Raw genomic sequence first — 15,761 nt, 5'->3', positions numbered from 1 at the left:
GCACAGCCCTTTGCACACAAGACATACTTTGCCTCAGAAGTTTGTACCATGCTTAAATACAATATGACCCATGGCAAATATTCCTGGTAAAAAAGAAGGAGGTAGCCTGATCCTTCTTGGTGCTAATTTCCATCACTGAAATGCTGTTAAGTTTTAGGATGATGGAAATTCTAGGTGGCTGGGCCCTGCACAGTGATAGAGGTAATTGAGTGATTTAGTTTTGCGGAAATGGAACAATATACCTGGTTCACTGCAGGACCCATCCTTTGAGGTTGTAAACTGGGTTGAACAAAGGCCTCTAGGATAGAGCTTCTCTACTATTCTGATCTCATCACTCACCTTAATACTTGCAAAATGATCTCCAGGACCAGGAAAACCAGAGGCAGTGTAGTGTAGCTGTGTAAGTGTTATGCAGTGTTGGTATGGGGCAGCATGGTACAGTTACCTGAACTCTGCACACACTGCCTCCCAGATGGGAACATGTGTGTAGCCTTCTTAATGTGGCACAGTGACCTCACCCACTAGCTCTGAATCTTGGCAGAGGTATTTGCTCCTCTGTGGTACTGCACTAAGATGGCTGTATTGCTTTCTGTTTGGGAGGTTAGTTTGCAGAGTGCAGGATGGGGACTTGGCATGATGCAACTGTGCAGACTTTCAGCAGTGGTTCAGCTGACTTCCCCCAGCCCCATTCATACCTACCCATGGCACTTCTGAGTCAGCTGAGAACCAATGCTTCAGGGAACAGCCCTTCCTTCCTCTCTAGGTTCTCTTGGGGAAAGTCTAGGGATTTGGGATGTCTGTTACGTACTGACCTCTGTGCTGGGAGCTGCCCAGGAGGAATTGCAAGTTCTGGCTCCAGGGCTCTCCAGTCCTAACCACTGTAAAGGGAGCCTTGCCAAGACTGTCATCCCTGGCCTGCAGTTAATCTAATGCCTCTGTTCTTTTCAGAATGAGAGCTCTAGCTCTGACTGAACTGTCAGCAAGATCTGTTATCTTCCCCCTAACGCAATCCCCTGCTCTGGAGGGGCAGGATAAGGAAGAAATACCATCAAGATGTTGTATGTGACACTGTCCCTCTTCTGCCTTTTGCAGGACCATCCATGGGCTGATCTACAATGCATTGAAGCTGTTCATGGAGATGAACCAAAAGTTGTTTGATGACTGCACACAGCAGTACAAGGCAGAGAAGCAGAAGTGAGTATCTTGGGTAGACAGCTCCCTCCAGCTGATTTTAACTAAACCTGGAGTCTCCTTGAGCATGAGGAAAACTCTTACAGAAACCCTGCAAACAAGGAGGCAGTGTAAAAGACAGTTTGGTTAATGAACATCATCACTCAGTTAAATATTGGCCCTTGAGAAACTAGTGAAGCCAACAGGCATGGGCAAGAAGGGAACAAGACAAAATATGAACTAGAACTTAGTGAAACTTGAAGAGCTCTCCCCCCCACCCCCAAAAAAAAACAAAAACAAAAAACAGGAAAAATCCTTTTGATTTATTAGGAGCAAGATGTCCATAAGAGAATTGCTGAGTTTGCTGGACCATGAGGAGGTAAAGACATAAGTAGAAAAGGATAAGGGCATTAAAAATAAAATAAACACAAAAGTTCTGTTAACTTTGATGGAACATAAACATATGCTTAAAAATTGTCTGTGCTTAAGGGGTTTTCTGAAAAGAGCCCTTAATGATTTCTTTACAGCCTCAGAGGATGTTGGGGAATTGTTTACTGTTTACAGTTAATAAAGAAGTACAAGGACTGAAGTGTCAAAAGAGGAAGTACTGAAAAAAACCCAGCTGAGTTAAAGAACAGTGCAAGTCCCCAGGCTCTAGCAGTCCATAGCCAAGTGTTCTGAAGTTATTCCAGAATAAATTGGCTGGGCTGCCAAACAATACATACTTTCATTAAAGTCAACCTCCTATTCTATACTGATGACTGGAGCGGAGCAAATATTCTTGTTTTCAAAAAGGCTCAAGGGGAAATCTGGGGAATTACTAACCTGCAAGCCTTGTTTTGGTACTTAATAAACTGGATGAAAGTAGTAGTAAAAATAGCATAAAACATCCTGGAAGAACTAGGTATGATGAGAACAAAGCAACATGGCTCTACAAAATAAAAATGTGCTCACAAATCCATCAAAAGTTTTTCAGCATATTAATAGTGTAAGGAATAATGACCAGGTTAGCTTTGTTTAACCTTTCAGTCAACCTTGAGTTTCCCACAAGAGGATGTGAAGGAAACCAAGTGGGTTGAATAGCCATGTGTCAGCATAAGTCAAGAAGCAGTTAAGGGATGGAAAACTAAGAGTAAGAATCAATTAATATTTGTCAAATTTGAAGGCTGACAACAGTGAAGATTTTCCCCATACTACAGTCCACGTTGGGACTAATTATATTTGGTTATAAGTACATCAGTGTATGTGTAGTGTGTGTACACATATACATGGATATGAATACACGTGTTATTAAAGTTGTCTAACACTTTCCCTGTTAAAAGACCCCTTTAATCATACAGGGCTTGCTACCTGTTCAGACTGAATTATTTTAGAAAACTTCAACCTAAATAGTTCAGCTGTTTCCCAGAAGAGGTAGGGAAAATTACAACTTTTGCTTACATTACAAAAATTGTAACCATCTTTTCTTTGGGAAGTTCTGTTGCCTTCACACTTCGGAGCAAGGATTTAAAATTGGGCAGCAGGTGGCCTTTGTGCCTGGGATTGGCCTTTGGTAGCTCATGAAAATCTGCCTAAATTTAAGTTACAGGCTATGGAGAGGAGGGGGAAATCCACCTTAGGGTTTTTGTAGCTGAGTTCCCTGAAGGTTGTGCCAACACTGGGCATGTCCCAGGTCCAGACTGAGCAGACTTTTCCTATGCTGCAGCTCTGGACTGAAGTTGGAGCTTTTCAGGTCCATGTACTGACAACAAACCAATGGCCTTATCTGTGATGCTGCTGACATGATGTCCCTTTCTTTCTGGGCTCTGATGCCACAGAAGTTGAATCTTTCTGATTTGAATGCCATGGGGATGAGAACCAGACCCCCTAACCCAGTGATTCTCAACTGGGGTGTTAGAGGTGAAATCCTTTGAGTGTTGCAGGGTGCAGGGAGGTAAGCACAGGCTCATTTCTGCCTGGCTGCACTGCCCAAACATGTACTACCCAAACCCTGTGTGAGGAGGTAAGCACAGACTCATCCTTGTCTAGCTGTTCCTTCTCCCTTCCCACCACTGCCCAAGCAAAGGGCAGAGAGACTGGAATTAAGAGTCAAGGAGGGTGGGGCAGGAAGGCTGGTACTGGCTTGGCAAAGAAACTGAATTATTTGTGGGAGGGAGGGTACTGAAGCTAAATGAGCAGCCTGGAGGAGACTGAGACTCAGACAAACCAGAATGCAAATGTGCGCAGGATAACTGATGACCAGAGTTCAGAAACAGGGGGGGGCACTGGGAATCACTGTTTAAGAAGACCAGGAATGCAGGGAGGTGGAGGCAACAGCACCAGGATGAGTCCAGAGGGGTAAGGCTAAGATTTCATTCCATTGGGACCAGATGGGAAATGTGGCAACTGGAGCCTGGGCACTGCTTAAGTGTGAAAAAGTAGTTTTATGCTTTTGCAAAAAGTCTTTGACAGGGCAAAGTAGGGTAAAGACAACACAGAAACCAGGACAGGATGGGTCAGATGAATGGCAACTTGGGCAGCAGTGACCACAAGATGATTCATTTCAGGATCCTGAAAAAAGGAAGGATGGAGAACAGCAGAGTAAAGAACCTGGACTTCAGAAAAGCAGACTTTGACTTGCTCAGGGAACTCATGGGCGGGATCCCCTGGGAAGCCAGGCTGAGGGAGAGAGGAGTCCAGGAGAACTGGTTGTACTTCAAAGGAGCCTTACTGAGAGTGCAGGAACAAACCATCCTGATGTGCAGGAAGACTAGCAAGTATGGCAGAAGACCAGCTTGGCTTAGCAGGAAACTCTTCAGTAAACTAAATCACAGAAAACCAAGCATAAAGAAATGGAAACTTAAACAAACAACTAGGGAGGAGTATACAAGTATTGCTTGGGCATGCAGGGATGAAGTTAGAAAGGCCAAAGCACAATTGGTGTTACAGCTAGCAAGGGGTGTGAAAGGAAACAAGAAGGGTTTCTGCAAGTATGTCAGTAACAAGAGAAAGATCAGGGAAAGTGTGGGTCCGTTTCTGAATGAGGGAGGCAACCTTATGACAGAGGATGCAGAAAAGGCTGAATCGCTTAATGTCTTTCTTGCCTTAGTTTTCACAGGCAAGGTCAGCTCCTAGACTACTGTACCTGGCAGCACACAGTTTGGGGAGGAGGTGAGCAGCCCTCAGTTGTAAAAGAATAGGTTAGGGACTACTTCAGTTTATTAAGGATTGTGGCTGAAAACCATGCTCCTGGAAACAACATGCGACCATAATATAAATAAATGTAAGCAAAAATAACAGAAATACAAATATAATAATAAAATAGAGCCAACCATTATAAAACATTATTAGTATAAATATAGTAATAAATTGGATCATGAATCTATAAAAATGTTGTACATAGATCCACAGTTGACACAGTAAAATCATAGTTTTAAAATTGAATCAGTTATATCAACAGTAAGGGATGTTTAATTGCTTCAGCCTTAAGAGCAAACATTGCAAGACGGTTTACTAAATATAGATCTGTTTGCTGGAAGAGCCAGATTAGTTTCTCTCTGTTTGAAAAAGAGTATCAGTTTCTGCAAGAACAGTGATAAATAGGTTCTTTTTATGTTGTTGCATAGAGAACATTCTAAAACTTAATGAATAGTGTCTTCCAAAACTCCTAGACAAGCTGGGCAACATCTTTTAGCCCTTTGGAATAGCTAAAAGCATCTGTTCAGTACTAAGTCTAGTCAAAGAGGATCCCCATTTATTGTTGAGATCCAGCTGTGAATACCTTTCTCTCCTCCAATCTAATTTCCAAAGAGTATATACAATCCCTGTCAATACAAGTAGCTCTAGCCGCTGCAAAATCATTCTGCCCGGCAATATCTCGTAACCTCTGAAAAACTTGAACTTCTTCTATGGGGAAGAAAAATCTTTCATCGTCTTTGACATTAGTATCCCATCCCAGAAACTGCAAAAGTACGGGAAAGAAAGCTAAAAATCGGGGAGATTGAAGAGAAGCAACTTAAGCAGATGAGATGGTAGAAGAGGCAAGATTTTAAACTAAAATCCCACCATTCTAATATATTAATTAAAATAGAATCTATTCCCATCTCTAATCTCAAAAAAGATGCAGGTGTTGAAGGAAGAAAACCAAGAAGAGCTCTAAGAAGCTTGTTCTGAGGTATGTCTACATCATTACTGGTGGCATAACCCTGTACTTCAGTGCCATATGGAATCTGAGATGCAACTTGGACTTTATATGCTGATAAAGGAGCTTGGACTAATAGTCCTTCTGTGGTCTCATAACATTTCTTTATAGCTGCAGCAAATTGGGCTGCTTTAGTTTTAGCTGGCTGAATGTGGTGTTTCCGTGATGGAAAAGCTGTAAATATTACACCCAAATACCTATAGGTTTTAACAGCTTTGAGTTTTGTTCCCCCTATGTTCCATGGGTATTTCATCAAACGGCTTCCCCAACACATTATTTTGGATTTATCATAATTTATCTTTAAGTTGTTTTGTCCACCAAGATGCACAAGAGTTGCAATTGTTCTCTGTAATCCAATAGGAGTTCTTGACAGTATAACGGTGTCATCTGCATACATTAAAATAGGGATCGGAGTTGCTAATAATTTGGGGGGATGGAAATGAGCATCCTGCATATTTCTGATAATATCATTAATGTAAAGATCAAATAACAAGAGGGCCAAGATGCATCCTTGTCTAACCCCTTTTTTGCATCTGAAATTTGTGCGAGTTCGCCCCTGAAGTCCCACCTAACTTGTGGTCAGCAGGTGCAAGAGAGGGGTCAATCCCATAATTTAACAATTTCTCCCAAAGTTTACTTCTATCTATATTGTCAAAAGTTCTTAACAGATTGTGGCGAAGTGGGACTCCCCACCTAGCCACTATGCTAGTTTTCCCCACTTGACTTTGGGCATGACCCCCACCTGACTCGCCTGGCATTCCTTGTTGTTAATTAAGGTGGGAGGCTGCCCATTCTTGCCTCGATGCCAGGGGGTGCTATATGTGGCTCCATTCCTCCCCTACACTGTAGCCCAAGCCTCACAGATGGCATCCAGATGACACAGTGCTCCTGGCTTACTGCTGGACCAAGCCTAGGCCTCATTCTCAGGCCTCAGACACACGCACATTCATACTGCCCTCTTCTCACAAGGGCCTCTCATATGCCACCCCCTCTCACAGGGTCTCTTTTATGCATCGGCAACTTATGCTACCTTGCTGTCTCGGAGCATATAGGCCTTAGGCCATAGGCTTAGTTAGTTTGTACTTTGGGTGGCAGATGTACCATTTTTTGGGCCTTTCCTGTGACCTTCAGCAGGGTAGTGACCAGCCAATTACCTGACCAGGTCTAAGCTTGCTCTGGCCCCTTCCAGGGGCAACTCTATACATATAAACATACTGGGCACTCAGCCCTCTGGATTTCCTTCCCCTCTCACTGGGGCTCCTCATCTTCACCCCCTTTCTAGGGCTACTCCTCACCAGGGCATTCTTATCCCCCACCATGACTGGTGCTCTGGGGTCTCATGGGGACTCTCATTTCCCCCTGCTAGAGCAGCATGTCATTGTGCTCCACTATAGGTCTTGCTTTAGACCCACACTCAGCATCCCAGCGGTGGAGGACTTACCGGGGTCAGGACTTGCCCCTCTCGGACTGAGCCCCCTTACTCAGCCTGTGGCCCAAGCCACAGTCTCGGGCATCTGGAGACATACCTAGGCCTACTTCTCTTACTTGGAGCTCCACACCCCCCCCTTCACTTGGGCTTCTTATCTTCACCTCCTCGCTTAGGGCTTCATATCACCCTCTCACTTGGGGCCACGGGGCTTCCCTCCCCAGTGGGCTCAGGTGGCCATAGCCATGTCTGGCCCCAACTACCTTGAGTGTTACATAAACCCATCCGAAGGTGAGGGCTTGAGGTTAAGGAGCCCCTACCCGCCTTTCCCCCGGGTGGTAACTGGCTTGACATTTCCTGGGGGCTCCCACACCACTGGGAGCCCCACCAGGCCACCCACTCCTGGCAGGGTGCAGTTTTAGGTCATGCCCAGGACCAGGAGCCTCCTAGCTATCCCTTACAGCTCCTGCCCTTACCTCCAGGATGTTATAGAGCCTTACAGCCAGGCAATGTTACTGCCTGACCTGTCAGCAGTGACCTGCCCTGTTTATATAGGCAACCAGGGATCTAAAATGGCTGCTGCAATCAAGCACCTGCTGGCTGCTTAGCTCCACTCTTAAAGTGGCAGGCACCAACAGTGTCCTGCCACACAGATCAACAAATGCAACTTACAATGCTGATTTGCACCTTTGCATATATTTGTGTCTCAAAAACTGAAGAATAAATATGTTATCAATAGTGGAATATCTGTCCCTGAATCCGGTCTGATATTCATGTAATATGTTGTCTCCTTTTACCCATGCTATGAGATGGTATAACAAATACTCCCCAAAAATTTTAGCTGAAACTTCCATTAAACTTATAGAGTGATACAATTCTGGCTTATCTTTTAAATCTTTCTTGAAAATAGGTACAGTGGTACTCCCTTTCCAAGAATCTAGGGTTTGACCCACCTCAATTATAGAGTTATACCACTTTTCAAAGACTGGAGTCCACCATTTGATGTTATCAATATAAGCTTCTACTGGTATTCTGTCTGGGCCTGGGGCTTTATTCTTCCATTGTACTTTGAGGAGATGTACTATCTGATCATTTGTTACCCAATACTTAGTTGTATCAATAAAGGGTATATTACCCTCTAGACTACTATTTATTTGTTCCATAGGAGTAAGCTGATTGGAAAAATATTCTACCCAAATGTCTGTGGTAATGTTATTTTCAGTGTTTTATAATGATAATTGGCTGTTCCCTTTGATACAAGTAGCCAAAAGGTTTTACTTTCTTTAACAATAATTGCCGGCCTCAATTTATCCCAATGCTAGTTATAATATTCTTTTGTCTTATTCTGGAGGAGCAGTTTATATGCTTTCCATAACTTTTGAAACTCACTCTGGAAGAACTTCTCAGTGTATCCAATTTTTCTGTTTGATGATCTTTTCTGTTCTACACATTCTTTATTGAACCAGGAAGCACCTTGTTCTTTAAGTGTCTGTATGGGATTAGGGACTGCTTAGAAAAGCTGGATGTGTACAGGTCCATGGGGCTGGATGGGATGCACCCGAGGGTGCTGAGGGAATTGACCGATGTGATTGCAGAGCCATTGGCCATCGTCTTTGAAAACTCATGGCTATCAGGAGAGGTCCTGGATGATTGGAAAAGGGCAAATATAGTGGCCATATTTAACCCTCATCTGTTCTCATGAAACTGTAACCATTGTTGTTCTCATGGGGTAACTTGTTACCCCAGCCACATGAACAAAATGGAACCAGTAACAACAGTATAAAAATATTTATTAAACATACAGATTGTTTGAAAGAGTATTTATGATAATTTGAACCCAAAATATTATTTAACTAGAACTATGAACAAAATTTTAACTTGTTTTAGAGTTTCAAACCATGAATGAACAGTTTGCTAAGTCTGCACTTAGCAGACTTCACACTGTTTTCAAACTAACAGTTGCTTCTAAAAATATTTCCTAACTGTTTTAACTAAATAGTGCATTCCTTACAAACAGCGGTGATGTACTGTGGTGCACACAAGCAAATCGCTTGCAATCTTTGCATCGTTTCCAGGTTTTGCAGTCATCTTTCCTTGCACAAAAAGCACAACATCCACTCATGCTTGCAGATGGTTCTACTGTGGTGCATTGTGGCAATTTGTAGTTTAGGGCAGTCATACCAGACTTGATGGACTTAGACAGATTACGTGTATCCATCCATTTTATTTGTCCATCAATCAACTGTTCTCCAAGTTCCTGCAACAAAAAAAGCACTGTCGTCTTAAATGTGATCGTTGCTTCCAGTTTGTATTGTGGCCTAGCCAAATGATGAGGCTGGCAATCGCAGCTACATACAGCATATTGAAAAATAGTGTTATTGGCCACCTGTTAATTTTCCATCTGCAGGTGGTCATACAGACTAAGTGGTCAAGGTTATCCACCCCACCCTTGTTTTTATTGTAGTCATGGATAATGTCCAGCTTTCTTTGTTCTCCACCCACTGACAGGTCATGGTGCATGCTTGACAGCAGCGGCACAACTTTGGGCTTCTTTGGGACATGGGAAACTAGGGTGAGTTCCCCATAAAAAGGAAAAATGGATGAAAAAGATTTCCTTCTTCAATTTGCTTGCATTTCATTTGGGATATTGGCCTTGTTTTTCTGAATCATACCGACACAGGTGAAGTCCTGCTGTAGCAGTCTTTCTGCCAGGTCAGTACTTGTGAAGAAGTTGTCATCCACAGTATTCCTTCCCATCTTGTACCAGGGATGAACCAAGTTTTCAACGACCTGGGTACCAAAATTACCTTGGCATAAAGCTTCTGGTTGCTTGCCCAGGTAGATGTTGCTGCATCACAGCACCACGAAATTTTCAAGCCATATTTGGCAAGCTTGCTGGGCATATACTATCTGAAGGGACAGTGACCCCTGAACACAATAAGCTGCTCATCAGCTGTCAGGTGTATTCCTGGAATATACTGTTTCATCCAGCTTTTTTGATTCCTTTCTATTTTCCCTAAATCTTCTTTCTTGCTTCTCTCTTTGTTTCTCTTATAGTAACAGTCAGGATAGCTTGTGAGGGAAACAGGTGGAATGTTTCTACCACTGTGTCTTTATTACTTTCTCTTGTTGGCCACAGCACTTTCTTGGATCATGTCCTTGGCTGTTCTCTGATGATGTATTAGCTGTGGACTTTTTCCCCAACACTCTGTCATTCCCTCTAAAGCTGTCATCATCTGCAGTGTTTTCTGGGGGTGGCTGCAGTGGTTCTGCTCCACATCCTGCTGTAGCTCTCCTTGGTCTTCCATGGCAGCCAGGCTGATCCTCTTCCCTTTCCCACTGGAAGTGTTGGCATCATTTCACCAACTGGCTGCCACAAGCTGAAGTGATGGCACCAAGTGATGACTCCTCATCTGAGCTGGATGAAGTTTCCATAGACACATGGTCTTCTTGCTCTGTACAGTCTTCCATATCTGGAACAAAGTCAGCATCCTCACTGCCTTGGGTTAAGATTCATTAGTGGATGTGTCGCTGTCATCCCTGGTTACCTGTGCAAGACAGGCTTCAGCACTGAATATGCGCTGCCTTCTCATCCTGGACTGTAGAAAAAAAAATTGATTACTGTTGAATGCATATAAATAATAATCAAAGACAAGCCTTTTCACCTGTGCTGTAACAGAAGCAATTCTGCCCTGCCCTATGGCAGTGTAGGTATTACCCTTTCCTGGGCACAGAAGCCAGAGACCAACATCCACCCTTTGCAGGCAAGCCAAATGTGTGTGGATGCTGTTTGGATACCACACATATGGAGGCTTATTGAGAGCAGGTAAAAGGGGTGTGGGGGGTGTCAAGCCCTTGCCATTGAAGGGGACTCCATAGTGTATGCTGTATTGCAGTATGATATTCTTCTTTGCTATCCCTTTGCTCCTTGTCTTCACTTCCAGGAAAGCAGGGCAGACTAGCTTGTATGTTATGAAAGGGGCAGGTGAGGCAGAGTTTTGCCATGAGAAAAGAGCAGGGGTGGATTTGGTGTGACAAAGAGTTTCGGGTTTTTTGGCAAAGGGCAGGTTGCTTTGATGACCTTGCAGCCTACAAACAAGAAAAAGGGTTTACCACATCTTCTGCAAAATCAGAGTGGAGGATAGCCATCTATTAGTTACCATGGATACCTGAAGTGGACATGAATGAGGTATGAATGAATGCTGACCTTTCAGATGCATCCACCCAAAGTGGCCAAACAGGTCTAGGCCTGTCATTTATACAGAAATTTCAGTTAACGTGGGCTTGGTGTAAGTTGTTACCCTATATGGAAAAATTCAGTCACGCCTGGGGTAACATGTTACCCTGGGCAGTTTTTCAACCACAGAGAGCAGACCATTCATGTAAGCTGGCTGTTCTTTGGGGATACTGTGCACTGTGGTGCCAGTGACAATGTCTTAAAAAGAAAGATTTTAAGAATTTATTAACTGTAAGTTACTGCACAAAGTATGCATTTGGGGTAGGAAATTACCCCATGATAATGTATGAAGGTTAAGGAACGGAAGAAGGAGGATCCAGGGAGCTACAGACCAGTCAGCCTCTCCTCAGTCTTAGGAAAAATCCCTGAGTAGATCCTCAAGGAATCCATTTGTAAGCACTTGGAAGAGAAAAGGATGATTAGCAATAGTCAGCATGCCTGACCAACCAGATTGCCTTCTTTGATGAGATGGCTGGCTCTCTGGATGTAGGGAGACCAGTGGATGTGATATACCTTGATTTTATGAAGGCTTTTGATACTGTTTCCCACAACATTTGCGCAGGCCAGCTAAGGAAGTATGGGCTGGATGAATGGACTATAAGGTGGATAGAACGCTGGCTGGAGCATCAGGCACAGAGAGTAGTAATCAATGGCTCAATGTCTAGTTGGCAGCTGGTATCAAGTGGAGTGCCCCAAGGGTTGGTCCTGGGGCTGGTTTTGTTCAGTGTCTTCATCAACAACCTGAAAGATGGCATAGAGTACACCCTCAGAAAGTTTGCAGATGACATCAACTTGGGAGGAGTAATAGATACACTGGAGGGTAAGGCTAGGATTCAGCAGGACCTAGACAAATTGGAGGATTGCGCCAAAAGAAATCTCATGAGGTTCAGCAAGGACAAGTGCAAAGTCCTGCGCTTAGGATGGAACGATTCCATGCACGAGTACAGGCTGGGGGCTGACTGGCTGGGCAGCAGCTCTGCAGAAAAGGACCTGGGAGTTACAGTGGACAGTAAGCTGAATATGAGCCAGCAGTGTGCCCTTGTTGCCAAGAAGGGTAATTGGTATATAGCAAAATTTGCATTCAGTGAGTCTTGGGGTTTTTTTCACCCTTTTTTCCTCAGGTATAATTGGTAGTGCTGTATTGGTAGTGTGTTGCCAGTATTTCAAGGGAAGTGATTATTCCCCTGTATTCAGCACTTGTGAGGCCACATCTGGAGTAATGTGTCCAGTTTTGGGCCCCCCACTGCAGAAAGAATGTAGACAAATTGGAGGGAGTCCAGCAGAGGAAAATAAAATGGTGAGGGGGCTGGTGGACATGGCTGAGGGACATGGGCTTATTTAGTTTAGAGATGAGGAAACTGAGAGGGGACTTAACAGCAGCCTTCAACTACCTGAAGGGGGTTTGAAAGAGGATGAGTCTAGGCTGTTCTCACTGGTGGCAGATGACAAAACAAGTAGCAATTGTCTCAAGTTGCAGCAAGGGAAGTTTAGTTTAGACATTAGGGAAAATTTTCTTACTAGGAGGTAGTAAAACACTGGAGCAGGTTATCCAGAGGTGGTAGAAGATCCATCCTTGGAGGCTTTCAAAACCCATCTAGACAAGGCTTTGGCTCGGATGATCTGGTTAAGGATGGTTTTGCTTTGAGCAGGGCTTTGGACTAGGGATGTAAAATTTCTGGAAATTTTGAAGCCATGAGAGAACTTTTTTTTTTGTGGAAAAAAACAGACATTTTGGGAAAAATTTAAATATATGCAGTACTTATTTTCTTAGCACCCTTTACAGATCTAAATTCACTTTGCTACTTTAAGAACATAAATGTATTATGTATAATACATTATTATTGGTTTTGCTCATAAAATTATCATGTTTGGTATATTTATTACATTTAAAAGTGTAGTTTACTCAGACAACAAGTTTCATAGTTGGTAGGGTCGGAAGGGACCTGAGCAGATCATCAAGTCCGACCCCCTGCCATGGCAGGAAAGAGTACTGGGGTCAAACGACCCCAGCAAGGTGATTGTCTAGCCTTGTCTTAAAGACCCCCAAGTACAAATGTAGTAATTGAATTTACTTTAAAATGTTTTAAATTTTTGTTACAAATGGAGCCACAGTCTGCTGAACTCTAAAGAACCTAGCATCTCTTAGTTTTTGCCAGTTTGAGAAGCAGGCAAAAATTAAAATTGAAAATAGAAGAAATCATCAACATTATAGTAAAACAAAGCAAGTTATTTTTTGTATTCTGGACTTCATCTCCTCCACAGTGTCAAGCAAATCCAGAAAGCACTCATTTTTAGAAAAGAGCTGAGGAAAAAAGGGTGAAAAAAACCCCAAGACTCACTGAATGCAAATTTTGCTATATAAAACTTTGTCTAATCAGTCTAATTTTATGAGCTATCACTATCAGCAGTTTCTGCTTCTTCGGATCCTTCATTTTTATCATCTTCATGGACTTCTGAAAACTGAAGGTTTGCCTAGATTGAGACAAGCTTCTCTACTCTTTTACTTGTTAGTTTATTTCTTGATTTGGTGTGAGTATTTCCAAACAGTTTCTTTCATATGCTGCAGAGGATGGAGGAATCTGAAGCAGGCAAGAGGAGTCAGAGATTGTGTTGTGCAAAGGCCTAGCCACCATGTTGCAGGAAGGATACACTTGGCAGAATCCCCAACTGCATTCCTGGACCAAATACCTGAAGATGTGCTGCATTCTGCAACATTTGAAAGTACTTTTCCAATATCAAGTCCCAAGTGTGTTGCTTGTTTTGTAATCCAATCAAATGCAGTAGCAGTGCTATCATTCATCACTAACATTTCTGTCTTTGAAACTTGGATCCAAGAGATTTGCAGAAGCATGAATTGATTGGCAACAAAATTCTTCCCGTCTGTTAATAAAGGCTTTCACTTTTCTTTCTTATGTATTTGTAAGTGGAGATGCACTTAAAATCAGTTGTTCTTGAGAATCTATCTATTTGGTAAGGAACGTCTGAAGAAAGTGCACTGTCTCATTCAGATGCAGTGATTGCTGAAGAAACTGGCTTTAGAATCTTCAGGGAGTTCTGCAGCTGAACCCAGAAGACCTCCTCCTCAAGTATAGTGTTCCTTACACTTTTGGGTACTTTTAAGATCCTCAGTTATTACTGTTTCTTGAGGAGCTTCTTTGTTTTTTAGTAAGCTTTCAAATGAGATCACCACTCCACCTCATCTAGTTTTACTACAGAGTTTGAGTGTCACTATTTTATTCTTTGCATTCTTTTCTTCCTGGTTCTTCTTAAAGACTGCAGCAACAATATGAGTAGCTTTTTACATGCTTGATAACTTCTTTTGCTCTTCTTTAGATCTTTTGCAGTGTCCAACTTCATGATGTCATTAAGAAGCAAGTTTAGCCCATGGGATGCACATCCTGTTGCAGTAATATGTGGGTATTTATCCATTATGATCTCCCCTACTGCTTTCATGTTACTTGCATTGTCAGTCAGCAAAGCAAATACTTCACCACTCCCAATATTCTGTAGGACTTCACATATTTTACTACTGATATACTCTGCACTATGCCTGTTCTCTCCTGTTTCAGTGCTTCTGTAAAAAAAAAAACAAAAAAAAAAACCCACAAAAAAAAAAACTGGTTGAGGAGTTATCACAAAGGTTATGATTCCTTCTTTCCACACATTTGTCCATCTCTGCGTACTGCAAGACTGGAGATTGCACTACACACTCATAATTTGACTAAAAGAAGGTTGCTCAAAGAATGTCCGCTAAGCAAACTGTATGATGGTCTTACTAATTTAAAATCTTCCTGACAGTATGTATTTTCAGTTACTGATAATGGCATCCCAGAAGAATATATTGATTGCTCTTGCAAGAGCTTGGTCAATTTTTTCCTGATCTTCAGGTGTCATCTTGTCTACAAATGAAGCTATTGAGAGTCTTTTGTATACAGTTGGTTGTAATGTTTGGTTACTTGAAGATGCTGATTGGCCAAACCTGTGTGATGCTGATGTTTATAGCAGAAGCAGCAGCAGCAGTAGGAGGAAGACTTCTGGATCGAGAACATTGGAAAGAGCTACTTGCATTTTCATCATCATGATCTACTTCCTCCTCACTTACACCCATGAAGGATTTGTTAATGTCTGCAGGATACTTCTTACATACAAGGATATGTTTGGTCATCCTAGTAGCATTTGGAAATGCATATTTAATTTGACAGTATTTGCAAATCACATTTTTTTTTCTCAGAATAACTTGCAGTGTAGAAATGCTTCCATATGCTAGAAGTTGGTTGCACCATTCTGCTGAATGAGAAAAAAGAAAAATGTAATCTAGTGGCTAGCTTGCATATATAAACCCTAAGCTACAGCATGTACTAATTTAGTAATGGATGGAGGAGAGACCTTCTTAGAGTTAGCTATGAACAGCTTCCTGCCCTGCAGGCCTTACCTCACTGCTAAGGTTGGGTCATTTGTCACAAAACATGAGACTAGTAGGAATTAATTATGAATTATATAGGTTATGAAAATATACTAATGCAGCTAAAATATAGTTTAATATACTGAATTCAGAGAAATTTAAACATTTACCTTCAGTAAAGAAGTATATTTTCTTTTAGCTCCTTTGTGCTGCTTTTGTACTTCTGTGGATCTCAAGGTCACAGGGCCAGGAGGAGGCAGGTTCCTTCCAACTCCAAAACCTTTAGACTTGCTCTGTCGCCTCTCCTGAAGCTTTTGAGCAAGTAGGGCAATAAACTCCTTGTTTC

The 15,761-nt window shown here is 42.4% G+C and overlaps 1 protein-coding gene across 6 annotated transcripts in view; it reads left to right on the top strand.

Moving 5' to 3' along the window:
• Positions 1-15,761, top strand: part of PPP2R5D (protein phosphatase 2 regulatory subunit B'delta) — a 65,318-nt gene that overhangs the window by 35,989 nt on the left and 13,568 nt on the right. For 2 of the 6 annotated variants that reach the window (XM_090054149.1, XM_090054165.1), the window contains exon 13: positions 1,093-1,194. In XM_090054149.1, the coding sequence (XP_089910275.1) occupies positions 1,093-1,194 (102 nt within the window). The other 4 variants (XM_090054172.1, XM_090054156.1, XM_090054191.1 and 1 more) reach the window with 4 other exon arrangements.

This window comes from Crocodylus siamensis, chromosome 1 (assembly GCF_052110815.1).
Source record: "Crocodylus siamensis isolate JL-2025a chromosome 1, ASM5211081v1, whole genome shotgun sequence".
Lineage (NCBI taxonomy): Eukaryota > Metazoa > Chordata > Crocodylia > Crocodylidae > Crocodylus > Crocodylus siamensis.
Note: the sequence above shows the minus strand (reverse complement) of the source record. Positions and strands in the feature narration are given on the sequence as shown.